At 41.5% G+C, this 19,348-nt stretch overlaps 1 protein-coding gene across 4 annotated transcripts in view; it reads right to left on the minus strand.

The window, feature by feature from the left end:
* Positions 1 to 488: 488 nt before the first annotated feature.
* Positions 489 to 19,348, minus strand: part of LOC144038083 (thyroid hormone receptor alpha-B) — a 105,458-nt gene continuing 86,598 nt past the window's right edge. For all 4 annotated transcript variants that reach the window (XM_077550212.1, XM_077550213.1, XM_077550214.1 and 1 more), the window contains 7 exons: positions 14,159 to 14,220; positions 12,215 to 12,315; positions 11,835 to 11,982; positions 11,431 to 11,636; positions 8,696 to 8,842; positions 6,998 to 7,256; positions 489 to 5,661 (listed from right to left, as the gene is read on the minus strand). In XM_077550212.1, the coding sequence (XP_077406338.1) occupies positions 5,411 to 5,661; positions 6,998 to 7,256; positions 8,696 to 8,842; positions 11,431 to 11,636; positions 11,835 to 11,982; positions 12,215 to 12,315; positions 14,159 to 14,220 (1,174 nt within the window). In that variant the 3' untranslated portion in view covers positions 489 to 5,410. The remainder of the gene's footprint in view (positions 5,662 to 6,997; positions 7,257 to 8,695; positions 8,843 to 11,430; positions 11,637 to 11,834; positions 11,983 to 12,214; positions 12,316 to 14,158; positions 14,221 to 19,348) is intronic.

Genomic DNA, 19,348 nt, shown 5'->3' on the forward strand with positions numbered 1-19,348 from the left:
ATCTCATTCTTGACAGAAGAAAAAGATGATCAAAAATCCCGCGTGAAAATCACAATCATAATCTCAAATTATTTGATTCATTTGACGTGTTTAAGATGACATGTAGTGATTTTTTTTTTCAAAGCATTAACAGCCCCTTTCTCCACATTTTAGTAACAACCTTGTTTCATAATCGGAATAAAAATAGTTTGACTCAAAAGTCTACACACAAAAACAAAAAAACACGTTTCAATGTCGTTATGTACAAGTTTGAGGGGAAAACAAAGATTCTATTTTAGAATAAGGCTGCAACCAAAAAATGTGGGGAAAAAGGGAAGCGTTAACGTTCACAGGGAACCAAAATTGAACACAACACACAAACAAAAACAGGACATTTCATCAACAACCGACTTGACGGACATGTTTGACGTTCCGGCGATGGCGACAACGAAAACGCCGGACGGCGGCACATTGAATGAAGACAAACAAAATAAACGTTTGTGTCCATCTAAGTTTCATCATCATTTATTTTAAAAAATGGTCTTTTTTTTTTTACCTGAGAGAATCCTTCAACAGCTTTTGTTACCCAGTCACAAAAAAATGGTCTGTGTGTGTGTGTTTGCGCGCGTGCGTGCGTGTGTGTGTGGGCGTGGCCTAGCTGCTCGCGGGTGGGCGGATCACAATTCCTCAAGCGGGTGATTCGTACGTGCTTCTTACAAAATAAGGCTGGCTTTCCTATTGCACTCCTTTAAAATCGTAAACTTTCAAAGTCAAAATCACAAAAAACATGCAAATCACATTTGCCTCGTCACAACTTTCTTTTTTTTTTTTTTTTACCGTCTTTGTGGAGACGCCCGCTCGCGTCCAAAGTGCTTGTGAGTTAAGTGCTTTTCGTTGGGGATTTTCGTGACGTGTCGCTAAATGGAACTTCTGTGACGGCCAATCACGTCCGTTCGCGCACTTTACATTAACTTGGTCGCCGGGTAGAAAACTTTAAAGCTTTGAACGTCTCTCAAAGAGGCGGAGAATTTAGGGGAAATAAATCTAAATCTAGGGCTTTTTTTTTTTTTTTTTTGTGGACCCGCCCACAGAGTGGTGAGAGCAACAAGTACACAAAGGCACGCACACGCACACACAGTTTCCAAAACACCATCCAGTTTAGAAGCGAGGCTAAAGGTCAACTTGGGGTGTGAGGTTACCCAAAAGGCAAACGCAACAAAATCGACAGATTCTTCATCGTCAATTTGGTTTAATATATTTGGGAGCTACTGGACGAAATTTAGTAGGCCGTCTTTGAAGGGACAAATGACTTCCTGTGTCTCTTTGGTTTTGACTTTGAGACTTTTTCATGCACTGTAAAAAAAAAAGAAAAAAGAAAAAATTCCCTCAGAAGTTCTAACTACATTTTACAAGGAGAGTTTTGAGTACATTTAACCAGTTTATTAAAAAGAGAAAAAGAAAGAAAAGCTACTCAAGGGTTGAGGAACCAACCCACAACCTTCAGGTTAGGAGACAGCGCCTCTAGCACCCGAGTCACGCCGCTCCTGCTGTGTGTTAGTATTTTATGGTGCCAGGCGGGAATCCTTGTACCTCCAAAAGACCATTTTTTGGGGGTCTTATTTTGGACAAACCAGCAATGAAACAGCAAGATTGGCATGGCTCAGGCAGCAGAGTGGCTGTTCCTTCTTTTTTTCCCCCCAATAAACTGGTAAAATAACTTTTTACAATTTATTTTCCAAGAAAATACTTTTAACTCTTTGACTGCCAGACGTTTTCAGAAAAGGGATGCCGTGGGTGCCGGCCGATTTAAGCATTTTGACTGATCTTTCAAGGTCCACAGAAAATGATGTGTTTGGACTATGGAAACACACATACTACCAAATGAAAGATTGGACTCTCATCTTTCATCAGAATTTTTTTTTTGTTTCTACCTTATTCCGTTTTTCAGTAATCAACAATAGAAAATGGTTAGTTTCACCTCTGTTTTGAAACAAACGTCTTTTAACGTCTTTGGCACTCCTCCCTAGGATTTTACTAAACGTTATTTAACGTTTTTGGCAGTCAAAGAGTTAAAAAAAAAAATAAAATTTTTACAGTGTAGATGTCTACCAAATTTCATGTTAAGCGAAACTGCCGTGAAGGAAACCAAAATCAGCCTGGTACTAAAAGTGAAAGTGGCTTCGGGGGGCTGAATTAAAAATAAATAAATAAAAAATCAAAGGAACCCCGAAATGTCTTTGTAACTAAAATGTCTTTTCTGACCATGATGTCTTTTTTTGGTGCCAAATTTCTTGCTAAGTGAAACTAGCCTCAGCGGCTGAATTTTGTCATTCCAGCAGATTGAGTCGTGCGTGCGTGCGTGCGTGCGTGTGTTTTGGGTAACCGCACAAGCGATAGTTCACTTTGAAGGGAAATTGCATAACAACATCGAAGCATGTCGGCAAAAAAAAATTATATAAAAATAAAATAATCGCATGTCATTGAGTCACGCGCGCGCGCGCACACACACAAAGCCTGCATGACAACAGGTAGGGGTTCGAGGGGGGTCAGGGAGGGAGGGTGGGGGAGGTCAGGTGACGTCAGTTAATGTGTTGGACGGTTTGGACGTGTTGAACAGACATTTGTCAAACAAACACAAACAACAGCGCAGGTGTGTATGTTGTGTGTGTGTGTGTGTGTGTGTGTGTGCGCACCGTCCTCTCTGCTGGTGTGTGGAAGTTTTTTTTGGGGGGGAGGGGGGAGGTTCGGGTGCAGCCACCCCCCGCTCCTGTCAGCTACATTCAATACCAGAAACACTCAGCCTTTGACAAAACTCAAGACCACCCTGGACCCCCTCACAAGCGCGCCGGTAGAGGGCGCCGGAGTGGGAGGGCCCGGCGGGCGGTGTGGGTTTGTAACTTGTCAAAACGCACAACAAGCGCACAACTCTCCTCTCTCTGTTTCTTTTCCAAGCGTTCACATGTGCCGGCAACAAAACAGAAGACTCCCGCGCATCCTTTTGACTTGTTCTTGTGAGGTATGACGAGATTGTGTTTCAGTTCCGTTTTTTTTTTTTGTTGTTGTCATTTTCTTTTTTCCAAAGACATATTTCATCATAAAAAAACATCAATATTTAAAACAAACAAAAAAAGAGGGTCATTTTCCTGTTTTGTTGGTTGTAAGTTGCTCCTGATAAAAGGGGGATTCTGAGGTGGCTGGGGGGAAAGGGGGGGGGGGGGTCGGAGGACACACGCATACACACACACGGACAATATGGCGGTTACACTGCATGCGCGTGGGCCGAACGTGACGACAGCTCCTTGCCCCCCCCCCCCCCCAAAAAAAAAGCAACAAGAAAAGGAGGAAAAGCAAAAAATGAATCCGTTTTTGTTCAGGAGTTATCTTAAAAGTCATCTCTTTCTTTCTTTGAATGTTTTATAAAGATTTATATTTGCTTTTGCCAAACCTGCTTCAGCAGTGGTTCTCAAACTGGGGTCACCGGTTCGACAGGGGTCCAAAGACTGTACCTTGGGGGCCGCAAAATCAATTGCAATAAATTATTACGTCATATTGTTGTGACCAAAAAAAAAAAAAAAAAAAAAGTGCTTTTGGGGTCAAAATAATAAACCAGACTCATTAGCTAATATTAGTTTAGAGCAATGTTATTAAATCATATAAAAAAAGTGGAAATATAATTTTTTTAGCACATAAAATGAGGCTTGAAAATTGTAAAATTTAGTTTGAAATATTGTTTGAACCGCAGAAAATATATATATAATAATAATATATAAAAGAAAAGAAGAAGAAAAAAAAAGAGAGAAAAAAATCAGGAAAACTGAAATAGAAAAGATAAAAATGTCTCCGCTGTAAGAGAACCCTGGACCCAACAAGATTGAGAACCCTGCACTAAAGCAGCTTTGCAACCTTTGTGTCGTACACGCACGCACGCACGCACGCACGCACGCACGCACGCACGCACGCACGCACGCTCAGCCTTTTCCCCTCTTCTTGTCGAATTCCAAACCTGAATTGGCATTCTTTTTTCTTTTCATTTTTTAAACCCAACATCCCAAGGGCGTCTGCCTTGTCTCACAAGGAGGGTCCCTTCCCACTTTTCGGTAAAAGGTGGTGGTGCTCAAGCCCCGCCCCTCCTCACCCGATTGGTGGATGGACATGGCCGCTAATACTGACAGTCGCGAGTGTTGGGCTGAGCCCGCCGCCTCTGTCACACAGAGGCTGCTCTTCTTTTTTCTTTTTTTACTTGCACCAGTTGGGAGTAGCGCAAAAACAAACACATCAACAGCCTGGCTGAGTGGGGATTGGTGGGCGGGGTCGGGGGTCGGGTTGCGGGGGGGGGGTCAGGGTTGGGTCTGTTGGTGGTGGCGCTCCTGTTCGTCTCCCAGCGTCCGAGCCACAAGTTGGGCCTGTTGGAGCTTCCGGAGTGGGAATGAAACACGGGATGCTCCCCGGTTCACCTTTCTCCGCGTGGCGTCCAAGCTCTCCTTTTAGGCCGCTTCTTTGAGGTGTGTGTGTGTGCATGTGTGTGTTCCATGTGGATTTCAATTCTCAAAAAGACAACTCTTGGTCCCCGTAAAAAAACAAAAAAATCCAAAAGTGATTCTAAGGTTTCCATCTTAGAGAAAGATGGCGGGCCCTCCTGTCTTCTTCAGTGGTACGTCTTTGCAAGCAATATCACTGAGGTGTGTGCGTGTGTGTATAGAGGTGAGGTAGTGCCCGGAACCAGTGGGGGTATGTGTCCACTTTTGAGGTAAATGGTCGCCATTTTCTTGGCGTGTTTTGCCTGCACTCAATGATGTCCGTGTTTTTTTTTTTTTTTTTTTAAGACGATTTAAAAAAAACAAAAAAAAACAAACCAAAACAAACAAAAGGCAAATGTGTATGGAAGCCTGTAGGAGGACTCTGCAAAGGCCCCGCAGGTTAGGACCCCAAAAGAAGAGAAACAACAAAAAAAAACAGCCACCGTGCAAGGCAGCCAATGAGGCATTCACGTTACTCTGAGGTGATGCTGTGTGTTTGTGTCACAGGCGCCGGTCCGATGACTTGAAAAAAAAAAAAACTTAACAAAAAGGTAGATATGGAGCCATGGTCAAGACAACAAAATGGAGTAGTCTGAAGAAGGTTAGCACCGGTGTCGCTTGGGATGGACTTGCAACGGCTCAGATTGACTTGAGGAACCCACGCAAGAACCGCGAGCGTAATACTGAGAGGAGCGATGGCTGCCGTTTCTGCGTGAGGTGTGTGTGTTGGCGTAAAATGAGACAGCATGCTCAGACAGAAGGGCCGCCACGACTGTATTTCCTGTTTTGCTCCTCTCCTCCTCCACGCCCTGCTGGTGAGTCCTTTTATTCCAGTTTGACAAACGTTTTCCCCCCCGATGCGGATCTCCCGCTTGCTTTTTTTTTTTTTTGTTTGTTTGTTTGCGGCCTTTCCGTCACACCTCCTGGTCCTCGAAGACCTCCAGGAAGAGCGGCGGGAAGAGCTCGTTGGGGCACTCCACCTTCATGTGCAGGAAGCGGCTGGCGTGGCAGGCGCCGATCATGCGCAGGTCCGTCACCTTCATCAGCAGCTTGGGCCAGAAGTGAGGAATGTTGTGCTTGCGGTAGTTGATGTAGTGCTCGAACGCCAGCAGGTACGTCTCCTGGCACGTCTCGATCTTGTCCACGGACGTCAGGCCCGAGCGGTCTGAGGAGAGCAGGCGCGCAACGTCAATCACTCGGCCGTTATTTTATTATTAGTTTTTTGGGGCGTTAACTTGTTTCAAATATCCGTTTTTGCTGGGCTGGCAGTGAATGAGGTGAGAAGGAATACCAGTGGTAAATCAATGTAATATTTTAAAATTAATATTTTCTAATTATTAATATTTGTCATTATTATTATTAATATATATATATATATATATATATATAATGATTAATAATAATATATTTCTTTATGTATCTTTTATTTTCACTCTTCATTTATTTTATTTTTTTAAACAAAAAACAAGAGAAACCATATTGTGTATTTGACCAAAGGTTCGCTAGCTCAGTGCTAACAAATAATGCGAAACATATTATTATTATTATTATTATTATTATTAATTTATTGTTAATTAAAAAACTATTTTTTTGGTATTTTTACTATTTATTTATTTTTTATTTTTTTAAACATAAAACCAAGAGAAAGCACATTGTGTATTTGACCAGAACACAAAAGCTACAAAGGTTCGCTAGCTCAGTGCTAACAAATAATGCAAAACATATTATTATTATTATTATTAATTTATTGTTAATTTAAAAAAATTTGGGGGGTATTTTTACTATTTATTTATTTTTTATTTTTTTAAACATAAAACCAAGAGAAAGCACATTGTGTATTTGACCAGAACACAAAAGCTACAAAGGTTCGCTAGCTCAGTGCTAACAAATAATGCAAAACATATTATTATTATTATTATTAATTTATTGTTAATTTAAAAAAATTTGGGGGGTATTTTTACTATTTATTTATTTTTTATTTTTTTAAACATAAAACCAAGAGAAAGCACATTGTGTATTTGACCAGAACACAAAAGTTACAAAGGTTTGCTAGCTCAGTGCTAGCAAATAATGCAAAACATATTATTATTATTATTAATTTATTGTTAATTAAAAAAAATATATTTATTCAATTTTTACTATTTATTTATTTTTTATTTTTTAAAACATAAAACCCAGAGAAAGCACATTGTGCATTTCACCAGAACACAAAAGTTTGCTAGCTTAGTGCTAACAACTAATGCAAAACAATCCTAGTCTTATTTGTTAAAATTTTACAGCAAAGAGAGAAAAATCAACAAATAAGGCAATGTTTGAATGTGATTGTTGTAACGTGTTAATAATAAATAAATAATTAAAATAGCATAAATTGGCCAGCCAATTAAACGGCCAGACCCTACATAATGTATATCAAATATTATGTAAAGATACTTTTACACAAGTCAAATAAAAATATCCCTACAAATGGCAATAACACCAGCAACCAGATCACGCCGACGAACCTGAGCTCATGAGCAGGACGGCCTGCAGCAGCGCCACCTCCGTGTCGTCCAGGTTGAACTGCGCCAGACTCTTGCCCAGGTCGAAGATGGCGTCCGACACCACGCCCAGCCCGCCGTTCTTCAGCTGCTCGCGCTTCACCGCCATCTCGCCGCTCAGCGTCAGCGTCTCGCTCTCGGGGTCGTAGCGCATGGCCGCCCGCAGCGACATGATCTCCATGCAGCAGCCCTTCAGCAGGATGATCTGGTCCTCGCAGGGCAGCTGAGGGGGGCGGGGCATAATGAGTACATGTATCAATGTTACATGATCAAGATAAAAATAAAATAAAATAAAAAACACACACACACACCACGTAATCAGAATACATTTCACGCCGCTTATGCCTCAATTTGAGCGAGGCAAAACGCTGACGTCCGCAGATGAAAAGTGCCGTGATGGATGCACACCCAAGCACCCTCATATTAATCTTGGGACTGCGCAATTAATTCTCCTTAATGAACATTTCTCATTCCGCCGGCCAGATGTGTCGTGCACATTTGTTGCCGCTGCGCGAGCTTCAACGCACGCACGGCGCCGATTCATTTGTATTTTTCCAAGTCATTCGGTGCAAAGGAAAGATATTTCACCAAATGTTGCTGCCACGCTCCCAAAATGAATAAAACATTCACACAGGGCAGGCATTTAAATCTACACTCTCGTTTGAATACTAATGCTCATCATTATTAATCATCTATTATAATATCCATTGCATCTATTTCACAAAGTCCTACCACTTTACATACAACTTAAGGAGATACAATATTGTTCAACTTCTATTTAAAACTATTTTACGTTGTCATGATGATGTACAGTAGATAATACAAGGAGCAAACAGACTATTTGCCTATGTATAACATTGTTGTGCTCTTTCTAGAATGCCACAAGATGGCGCCAAAGCCCTGGCTAATAGGGAAGTAGTAATTGATGTCAAGGAAGTCCAGTGCTCGACGTTTTTCAAAAGGGAGAGACCGATAATCAGCCAGATTGATTATTGGCGCCAATATTGGGCATTCTGATGAATATTGATTGGTATTGTGCTTTTTTCAAAATCTTAAGGCTAATAAAAGGTCAAGCTAAAACTATTTTAATCTCAGGGAGCGATTTATTAAAATTTCCAGTTAACTTAAGAGATGCTGCTGGGAACCTTTTGTTTTTGTTCGGAATTTAAACAAAGAAATGTGAAAGTTTAGGATTCAGGTATTTTTGGGGAAAAATATTTACTGCAGAAAGCTATAGAGAGCTATAGTATTTACTTGTTTAAGTTTCCATTTAACTCGTTTAAACTCACTTAAAACCTTGGGCGCTCCTCTTTTTAAATAGAAGTTTAAACTAAAATCTATTGTCTGGGGGGAAAAAAAAGTCAAGATTGGCATTTGTATTTAAAACATTTTTTACTCCAATATTTTCCGCTGACTATTTTTTATTTATTTTTTTACTGAAAATTGAAAATCGGTTTCAAATATCGTTATCGGCCCCCTTGACTACTAATAATCGGCAACCATGCTGGCCCTGAAAAAAACCCATATCGGTCTATTTCTATTTTTCAGCTTTTGCGCTGATTCTGAAACTCTTCTGTTAAATTGTTAATATGATGAAATTCGAACCCGTTTATTCCAGGAGGCCGTCAATTGCTGGCTGTTTTACGGGCTGGGAGCTCTCACCTCGGAGAACATGTGTAGTTTTTTGGCAAAGTCGACCACTCGCGTGATGGCGGGAGTGATGATCTTGGTGAACTCGCTGAAGGCCTCCAGGTCCACCTTGTCGCCGTCCGACGTGGGCGCCACCGGCGATTGGCCGATTTTGTCCGGCTGCGCGGGAAGCACAAACGAGCGACGTTAATCACGGCACGCTTGAAAGCGGGATTTCCAGAGCTGAGAATGGAGGAGGAGGAAAGGCAAAGGGGAGTGGAGAGAGCAACTGGAGAGGAATGGAAAAGGAATCTAAATGAGGAGGCGCTAATTGATGATAATTACGGTAATTATTCAAACAGAAGAAGTAGTGCTTGATGACAATCATGCCGGTTGTTTCAAATGAGGACGCGCTAATTGGAGAAAACAGTGAATTTTGTTACGCCTTCCTGTTGTAAGACAAACATTTTACAGTACGACGCGGGTTGCTAGCTAGTGAGGGAATGTGCTAACATTGTAAATAGGGTTGCAAAGCAATGGGAATTTTCCATAAAGTTTCCTTTAAATTTCCACGGGAATTGTGAAAATATTCCTAATTGGAAACTCTAGACGGGAATGATGAATGAATAAGCATCATATTCAAACAGAGTAAATAAACATTTTGTTTTGCTCTTAAAGGTATACTTGACTCATTGAGACATTTTCAGCAGTAAAACATGAATATTTTGTCCAGGATGAATGTGATGACTTCATTATTTTTCATGAACAATTTATACCATTAAAAACGAATTTTTGCACTTGCTGTCGACAGAAGATGACATCACCTGTGCTGAGGACGTAGGTAACGACCAATCCCAGAAAACATGTGAGCCATGATTGGTTGTTGTTACCAAGTGGAAAAAAATGATTTTAAAGGTATTAATAGTACAAAATAAATAATAAAGTTATCAAATTCATTCTGGACAAAATATCAACTTTTTACTGCGGAAAATAGCTCAATGAGTCAAGTATCCCTTTAACAGACATCCATGCAAAATATATAGCTCCCCTTGCCCACATGCGAGGGCATTATGCTACCTTAGTTGCTCACTTCAATCAAGTGTGGCACATCTGAAGCTGGTTTGAAACTCACATTTGGACAATCAACAAATAACTGGAAATTCCTTGGATTTTCCAACCCTAACGGTAAGACTCCACACACTTCCTCAAGTACTCCTCGTGGCCTCCTTCCCACCACACCCATCTCCATCCTTCTAGTTGCCTAGCAACCACTCCGCACAACGGCTGCTACACCACACCATCCCTTTTCTCACGCCTTCACCTCCCGCCGGTCCCCAAAAATCCGAATCCCGCTGCGGAATGTCGGGGTGAGGCGCTCGGAAAAGTGGAGTGATGTCAGAGGATGCTGTCGGGGCGCGAACCCGAGTTAACCTGAGAAACAACAAACTCCCGAGCGAACCCCCGCACGGGGGAGGAAAAACAGACGGGAAGGTCGCTGTGGGACGGCGAGCAGAGAGAGCGAGAGAGGAGAGCGGGAAGAGATTAAAGCAAAAGGAGGAGAACTGAGAGGAATTAGAAGCCCAGAAGGATTATGGTGAATAAAGCCGCGGAAGACTGAGGCGGGAATAGCGAGAGATGCAGTCAAGATGGGACGCCAGCTCGCACGTATTGTTCCTGCCGTTTGTTGATCCCGCTGAGCCGAGACGAGCTCGCGTGCTCGTCTTTGAGGGCCTCGTATTGCAGGTCCCCGTTGCAGGGAAGCAGCCGTTCCCAACGTTCGCTGGCTGCCATTTTTTTAAACCAAACAGCTTGAGGCAGACGGCTGCTCCCCGTCCCACTTTTACGACACGTGGACAAAAGTATTGGGACACCGCGTGACTACGCTGATGAAATGACAGCTCAAAATAACTCAACACACCCCCCCCCCATTCATGTTTAAACTGTGTGCAACAAAAGTGAGAACACCCCAATGTGAAATTCATTTCATTTAGTTCTTCACTGTTGACGTCCCATGAAATGATTAGTGGTGACAAAGTTAAAGCATTAAGATGATCCTTTAGCTTGGCAGCGGATGGTTACGTTAAAGGTAGCACAGGTTTGAGCAATAAACATAATTACAAGCATTAAAGGAAAGTAGTTAACCAATTTGCTTCCAAGAACGTATAAATACGTTCTATTTTAAATTTTTAACATGCTCCCAAAGACATATTTATAGTTTATGGGTTTTTTTTATGCTAGAGGATGCAGAAGGCTTTGATGCAGCCTCTGAACTGAAGAGATTGCTTGAAGCAATGGCAGTTGTTACAAAAGCGGCCAGCAGGTGGCAGCAGAGTATAAGAGATCAACCAGGGCCATGTTGCAACAAGCTCTTTTTTTGCCAGTGTTTCTAACAGGTTTGTGAACAGTGAAGAAAACGGAAACATATATAAATATTTTTTTAAAAATCCCGACGAACGAAGATTCTCTAGTCTTTCTTTTGGTAGTTTCCATGTTTTTATAGCAATAGAACACAATATTCTGTGAGCCTTGCAAAATCAGTCAAAATATAGCAAAGGGGAAGATTCCAGCAGGCCAGGCTCCTTTTGATGCCGGAAAAAGCAGGTGGGTAAACTACTCAAGATGATGCAAAGAAAGGTCCCGATCGTTAATGGAAGCGGTGGAAGTTAATTAGTAGGAGCTAGCTGCTCAAAATCCCCAAAATGCACATTTGCAAAAAAATGTCCTTCCGCTCCGAATTCATGCGACAGGAAAAAGAAACGTCTTCCTACCAGGAATTTGCGCTTCTGCTTCCACTGGGCGCCCTGAGCGTTGGTGTGCCGGTGGGCCTCCGTCACCATGTGGATCAGCTCCCACTCCGAGCCGCTGGGCTCGGGCCGGTTCTGGAGCGTCTTGACCATCTCCTCCTTCTTGCGGCGCTCCCGGTTTTCCTCAATCAGACGCCGCTTGGCCACCCGCTTGGAGTCGTCCAGCACCACTGCCGGGAACAAGACCACCATGACGTTCTTGTGTTTAAACGCAGGTACACAAACATGCAAAATACAGTGGTACCTTAAACTTACAAGCTTCAAAACAACTTAAAGCACTTTCTTTGGATGCAACTACTACTTTCCTAACTGTCAAAACTGGCAAGTCAAGGCACCACTGTATATGATAACGGATGATGGAGACTGACAGTCCATGGCCATGCCCACAGCGATGCACTTCTTGAAGCGACACAGCTGACACTGGTTGCGCGTGATCTTGTCGATGATGCAGCAGCCTTCATACTTGCACGAGTAGGCGGGGTGCAAGTTCTTCTGGATGGTTCTGCGGAAGAAACCCTGCAGTGGCACAACAGACAAACGGATGTGTTGATCTCGCGCCCGGCTACAACTTCCTCACTTTAGTTTTTTTGCGGCCGGACTATGAGAAACTACAAAAACTGACAAGTGTATAGAGTGTAGTGTATGAAGTGCTGCCCCCATGATTGAAAATGCCTGTCTTTTTTTTTTTTTTTTTTTTTTTTTAACTTTCCTTGCTGCAAAGCCCTAAAGTTGTGGCCCGTGCGTGTACCTTGCAGCCCTCACAGGTAATGCAACGGTAGTGGTAGCCTGTGGCCTTGTCGCCACACACCACGCATGGCTCATCCTTCTCCAGGTAGCTGGGGATGTACCCTGGCACACAAAGACACAACGTCAACAACTTTAATCTCCCCTTTCTATGCATTGACAGTGAAATGTCATGGTAGTAAACTGAACATGATTTACTCCAGTCCACTAGGTGGCAGTAATGTACCTAGAGGGCAGCTGAACTACTACCATTATACACTAAATGGCTAAAGTGTGAAATTTAATTTAAATTTGAGATTGCGTTTGCCGCTCATTGGCTGACAGACTTTTTTATAATTTGTTTGTTGCTTTTCATTTAAAAACAAAAGTTATCCAAGGAGACACAAAATGGGGTCAGCCAAATTATTAAATAAATCAAACGTCATTATCATTTTCATTTTCACTACCTTAGCTTCTCTACTTAAAAACTGTGAATTGTCCCACGGGAATAACAACATTTTCTCCTACTTTGAATCTAATAATGATTTAAATGTGTCAACCTCATCAAGTGGGGTCCAAACTAAAAACAAATATTTTGGTTGAAACAAATCATTTATATGGGATTTTAGCAGTAAAATGGTAGTTATGTTTAGTTGCCGTTTGGAATACCAGGGGGTCCTCAGAAAAAAAAAAAAAAAAAAGTTTGAGACCCCCTGAGTAAGAAAGCACAGATGGCAAGAGACTTTCATGCAATTTGCTACACTTAACATGGAACGGTGGGAAAAACGAAAGGCGTCCATATACAATGAAAGCTGACAGGAAGAATCCATAAAGCGCCACAAAAAGAGCGTTGAGGCAGAAAAAAAAAAAAAAAAAAAGACAAACAAATGAACGTGAACATGATATGACTGATATGGAAATTGCTGACACAAACCAGAGAAAAGAGAATTACAGTCAAAGCCCTCAGGGAGCGAGAGAAAGGACAACAGTGAAATAATAATAATCACAAATAAAGCCGAGGAGAAGTGGACGAGAAAGAACCGAGAGTAAAGACAACAAAGACCTCAAGATAATCATCATCCCAGCAGGAAAAAAAAAAAAGTCCAGCTAAGGCGCCAGTGTGTGCTTTCGGAAAACTGGAAGACTCGGATGAAGCTTAGCAGACTTCCAGCAACTACATCCTTGACAGAGATGAAGCAGCTTCTATCAGGGGTGAATCAAGGTTAGAACATTTCCCAGCATGCCTTGAGGCACCTTCATTATGATCTCTATGGCTACGGATGAGGTTTAAACAGGACAAAAGACTTTTTTTCTTTTTTTTTTTTTTTGGTACGAGAAAGGTCATTCATGAGGCTATTTGCCAGGTAGGATTAAGCGAGTCTTGAGAAAGTATGGACATACTGTACTGTGTACGTTTGTGCTGGTTACACAACATTCCAAGAGGGAAACTTTGACATCATTATCATTCCATATGAAAAACATGATTATGAGTGCTCCACTTAGGAAACTTTGTGGATAGCGGTGATTATGGAAGTTTGAGGTCCTGTGAGGTGAAGTGCAAATCGGTACGCTGGGTTCCAGAAATCACACAAAGACGTTTATAAAAAAAAAAAAAAAAAAAAAAAAGTCCAAATAGCTATAAAAGTATATGTCTAAGCAAAAGATGGTGTTCCTAACTTTCTGCTGTGAGGTCATTTTAACCAATCAAAAGCCTGAAGAAATTCATTTCTGGGAAGCTTGATTTTGAACAAACCTTGGAAACCGGCCACAAGTGACCTTTAAACGCATTTTCCAGTTTTGTAGGAGACGGTTCCTTGGGACTTTTTTTTGGTGGGTCTATTCATAATAGACATTCCCACCAGATTTCATATTGCTGAGTGAAACTGGCTTTTCAGGCTGAATTTTCAAATCATTCTTCGTGAAATTTAGAGACAGTGGAGCGCACACTTTTGTCATGCAGCTGACTCACCCGTCATACTCTTAATCGAACATTGGCTGTTCTTCCTCTTCCTCTTCGGGCCATTGAGCCACCTGAGCGAGTGAGAGACACAGAAAGAGAGAAAGTCAAGAAATGACAACGTTGTGAACGTTTTTGGTCTTGTCAAACCCATCTGGCCCACATGTTGACCATCAAATTTCATCCTTAGCAGCTGCTTTATTAGCCATTTAACTAATCTGCTCCCAAAAACGTATAAATATGTTCTGTTTAAGTGTCCCAAAGACGTATTTATGTTTTTTTTTTTTTTTTTTAATGCTAGAGCATACAGAAGGCTTTGAAATGGTTGAAGAAATTGTAGTTATTACAGAAACGGCCGGCAAGTGACAGCAGAGCAAAAGAGATCAACCAGTGCCATGTTGAAAAAAAGCTCATTTACTCACAATTCTAAATAGATTTGTGAATAATGATCACATTTAGCTATATTCTAATGCTAATTGCTGCAAAGCGGAAACAAATATACTTTTTCTCCTGATGAAAGAATAGACTCTAATCTTTCGTTTGGTCGGTTTCATGTTTTTATAGCAATAGAACACAATATTCTGTGGGCCTTGCAAAATCAGTCAAAATCCAGTAAAACAGCCGGGAGCGAAGAGGGTTGCGTCAGTGAAAATGTGAGTGAATGAGTTAAATACCAAAAGAATAAATCACAAGAGTCTGAATTAAAGCAACTTTCCATCAATCTCAATCTGCTTTTATATCCAGTGATGGAACATAAACTTTCTTGTCTCTTTTCTTTTGTTTGGGAACCACCTCCATGCCATGTCAAAACAAACAGACCCGCTTGCAAGGAAGAGCCAGCGTACAGGCAGGAACACAAGACGCCCGTCAAGTTGAGAGGTAAATTCCAGCAGAGAAGAAAGCCGAGCGCAGATGGAGAAGGGTGGGTGGGTGTATGATGGTGGTGGTGGGGGGGGCGGGGGGCTGGGTGGGGGGGCGTTTGTGACAAAAGCCTCAGAGGAGGATGAGCGAGCGTCAGAGATGGAAGTGATTCCCAATCCCCCGAGTCGCTCTGCTCTTGGAATCCGCCGTCTTGCCGTCACATCAAGGTCGTTCAATGGCGGCTCGGTGGAGAGGAAAGAGATTCCCATTTTCAAAACCTCACTCCAAGAGAGATGCCTTGCCGGTTTTTATTTCCGTAGCTTATTCAACCAATGCCGTTATTACACTATTGATGTATTTTAGGGTTGGCCAATGAATATTTTGTATTAGTTAATTGAATGATCACCCCCCCCCCCCCCCACTAATAACATGGCTGCAATTAGACCTAATTTCAGTTAAGTGTTGCAATTCATACCGACTTTTCTAAACCCTATATGGACTATTTTTCCAAAAAGTGACTACCAATACATGGTGTCCATTAATGCAAGCAGTAAGTTATCCACATGATGGAAACTTCGCCCCATTTTATCATATTATTTTATACGTTAACACAGTTAACTCATTTGCTTGCAATTTCCTGTCAAAATAACCTAACCCCAACGTATACATACTCTCAATGTCCTGCTTGAAAAACAGCCTCCAGTCGCGTTAGCTGCAGCTGAGACGCTAACTCGCCTTTAGCGCACGTGCTGGCTCTATTCAAACAACTGGAATATAAATCACTTTTGACGATACAGTATAGAAAAACATGTTTTCCGTTGTGTCATAACTACAGGTGTCAGTCGATTACATTTTTTTAATCGCAGCTAATCGCAGGACTTCAATAATAATGAATCGCAAATTAATCGCATATTTTATAACTCAATTTATATCTAAATTTATAATAAAGTGTACAATATTTTTGTGAAGAAATGTTCCATCTAATAGAAATATGGTTGCATTTTTTAGTCATTGATACAGTAATTTCAAAACAATTCCTAATTAATATAATTTTTTTTTTTTAAATAGGTCCTGTACTGTAAGTGTGACATTGATTTATTTGTAATTTTTCTGCCACTAGATGGCATAATTGCATTACTAAGACGTGCATTTTTCTTTTCATATTAAGAGCTTTCTCATTTTTAACATGAAGTAACTTGCAAAGTAACTTGCAAAGTAACTTGCAAAGTAACTTGCAAAGTAACTTGCGAACTTCTGCCCATTTTTAAAATTGTAAAATGCAACTTGACGCCAGTCCCCACAAATATATGTATTATTATTTAATTTATTACTGCTAAATTGTGTTATAGTGACTCCTTTTCCCGACATTGAACGCTTTTATTTTGGTAAGTTCGGCTGCACATTGATTGTTAAGTGACGTCGCTTTACTGCAAGCCAGAGAGAGCCGCTCCGCTGCAAGCGACAGAGTAAGACGACGTGTGACACATAACGAGCTATTTTCTGGAGTTGCTGAATAAAATACGCCTCACATCTAAAGATCAAGCGGCCTGGGGTCACTCCAACTGACAAGACGGCGTCCATTGGGCTCTTGGCTCTCACAGGGTTTGAGAGTGCTACGGACGGACACCTCTTGCTGGAGCAACCTAGCTCGCTGCTAACGGCTAACCGACTGCGTTCTTTCAAAGCAGGGAAACCGGCGGTAAGTGCTACACAATCCAAATGGCTCCTCCACGCCAACATTCTGCCCCTTAAACATTAGTTGTTCAAGGGGCTTTTTGTTTCTATTTGGGTAATTTTGACGTGGATGTGCCTGGAATTCCCTCCAGTAGAGGCTTTCCAAATAAGGGGTGGTCGTTAATCGAGCGTTTGAAAAATTTGTGCCGTTAAAGACACTTTTAAGTTAACGTGATAACGCGCTAATTTGGACACCCGTAGTCATGGCATATCATTTGTGTCATTTGCCTTCAGTTCAGTCACACACAACTCACAGTTTTTATGCTAAAGATGCCGTAAAGACGTCTGTCAATCCTGCCGGGGAAATGACATGATGAGCTTTAAGGGTAAACGGGTTTGGATTCGAGCCAAAAGCCATCAAATGATGTCTCACTTTTAAGGACATTTCAGCAGGCATTTAGCATCTTTTCATGAATCCAGTCGCCAAGCTCACTGCTACGATATATATTCCCGCTCGCCACGCGGGCAATGTGGCAGGATGGCAAAAAGGCTTCTTGGGCTCCACAGTGTCGTACAGCAAAAGCAGCAACGTTCCGTAAAGACGCCGCTCTGCCGTGACTTTGCGAGGAGGAGAACTATTTTATCTGTCGCCAAAAGCTGGAGTGTTGATTTCCAGAGTGACAGCGACATGACACCCAAGACGTTTTTTTTTTATGTCTCGAGTGCCTTGTTGTCAAACTCCCAAGTGGCAGCTCCTGCCCTCCCAAGTCAAGGTACCACTGTACTTATTTTTTACATGATCTGAAAAGGAAAAGCTTTTTCTCATTTCCACTTCTGTGGAAGATGATGCAAGTTTATGCAAATCCGAGAAGTGAAGACAAAAAGAAAAAGAAAAAAAAGAACAAAGCTTGTTTTGAATAATGTCGCTGTCACTTGTTTTTTTTTCTTTTTTTTTGGTTTGTTTTGGTCAACAAAGTTGAATGAGTTTAATGAAAAGTTATCGTAAACGCCATCTGTTGGCCAAACTTGCCATCGCCGTATTTAGCAGAAAAAACACGCCGCCTTTTTACGAGGACGTAAAGCCTCCGAGAGCATCAAGCCCAAAATAGCGCCGATGGAAATATAAACACGGCTCGCTAGCCAAACATGATCTTAGCATTGCTGGCACGGGCCCCACGGCAGGAGAAAAACAAACCTTACCTTTAACTTTTTCATTCACATGAAAAGGCGCAAACTTCTTCCACTTTGAGAGGCGTGTGGATTCGTAAACACACCAAATTTGCCAGGAAAAGCGCATCCGCCCATCCGCTTTCTGGACACTTGTCCTCATTATCGGTCGCAGGACGAGCTGGAGCCAATCCCAGCTGACTGGCAGCCAAAGGCAGGGTACATCCTGGACTGGTCGCCAGTCAATCACATTTTCTTCTGGGAAACCTTCTTTCCTCCTTTCTGCCTTCAAGAATTATTTTCAGAGCTGTTTTTTTTTCCCTTAAAGGGTCTTCTTTTCTTCTAGGGGTGTTTGATATATTTTTCAGACTGATAGCAATTCAAATTGCAATTAACGTAAGGGCAGATAATTGTGAGCAAATATTTTTCTGTCTTTCTGATGCACATAAAGATTCATGATGTGTCGGCCGCAGTGTAGCACCATCTACTGGCATGGAAGACTATTTTGACATCAGATTATTTTTTATTTTATTCTTTTGCCTCCAGTATCGGTGGCCGGTATCGCCCATCCCTACTTCCTTCCCTCCTCCCTCCTCTGACATCCATTTCATTCAACGATCATTACAGCCTTCTTTGCTGTGCTTAAACTTGCTTTTCTGCCTTTTTACTTACTTTTTTTTTTTGTACTTTTCACCTCCTTTTTTCTCTTTTTAAACTCTCTTTACATCCTTGCTTCCTTTCCACCTCCTGAACCTGCTTTTCTGCCTTCCTTATCGTCTTCTGTCCTTCCTCTGACCTTTCTGAACTTTCTGCTCTTCGCTTAGCTTCAAATGCTTTTCTGACTTCCTCTCCCCCCCACTTCTTTCTTTCCTTTCCTCAAACCCACTTTTTTTTTTAAAAAAAAAGCATCCTTCCTTCAGTTGAACCTACTTTTCTGCCTTCCTTCAAACCAGTTTTTTTTTTTTACTTTACTTAACTCTTTGACTGCCAGACGTTTTCAGAAAAGGGATACCGTGGGTGCCAGCCGATTTAAGCATTTTGACTGATCTTTTGACTGATCTTTCAATGTCCACAGAAAATTATGTGTTTGGACTATGGAAACACACATACTACCAAATGAACGATTGGACTCTCATCTTTCATCGGAAAAAAAAGTTTGTTTCTACCTTATTCCGTTTTTGAGTAATCAACAATAGAAAATGGTTAGTTTCACCTCTGTTTTGAAACAAACGTCTTTTAACGTCTTTGGCACTCCTCCATAGGATTTTACTAAACGTTATTTAACGTTTTTGGCAGTCAAAGAGTTATAATTTCTTCCTTCACACCTATTTTTTTTTTATTCATGCATACTTGTTCTTCTTTGGTTCCTGAACATCATCCTTCCTTCCGTCTTGCACACTTCCTCCCTTCAGACCCTTTTTTTCTCTTCCCTTTGCTCAAATCTCCTTTTCCGCCTTCGGTACCCGTCCAATACTAGAATCCTACTTTTTGTTTGTTCTT

Source organism: Vanacampus margaritifer, chromosome 18 (genome assembly GCF_051991255.1).
Source record: "Vanacampus margaritifer isolate UIUO_Vmar chromosome 18, RoL_Vmar_1.0, whole genome shotgun sequence".
NCBI lineage: Eukaryota > Metazoa > Chordata > Actinopteri > Syngnathiformes > Syngnathidae > Vanacampus > Vanacampus margaritifer.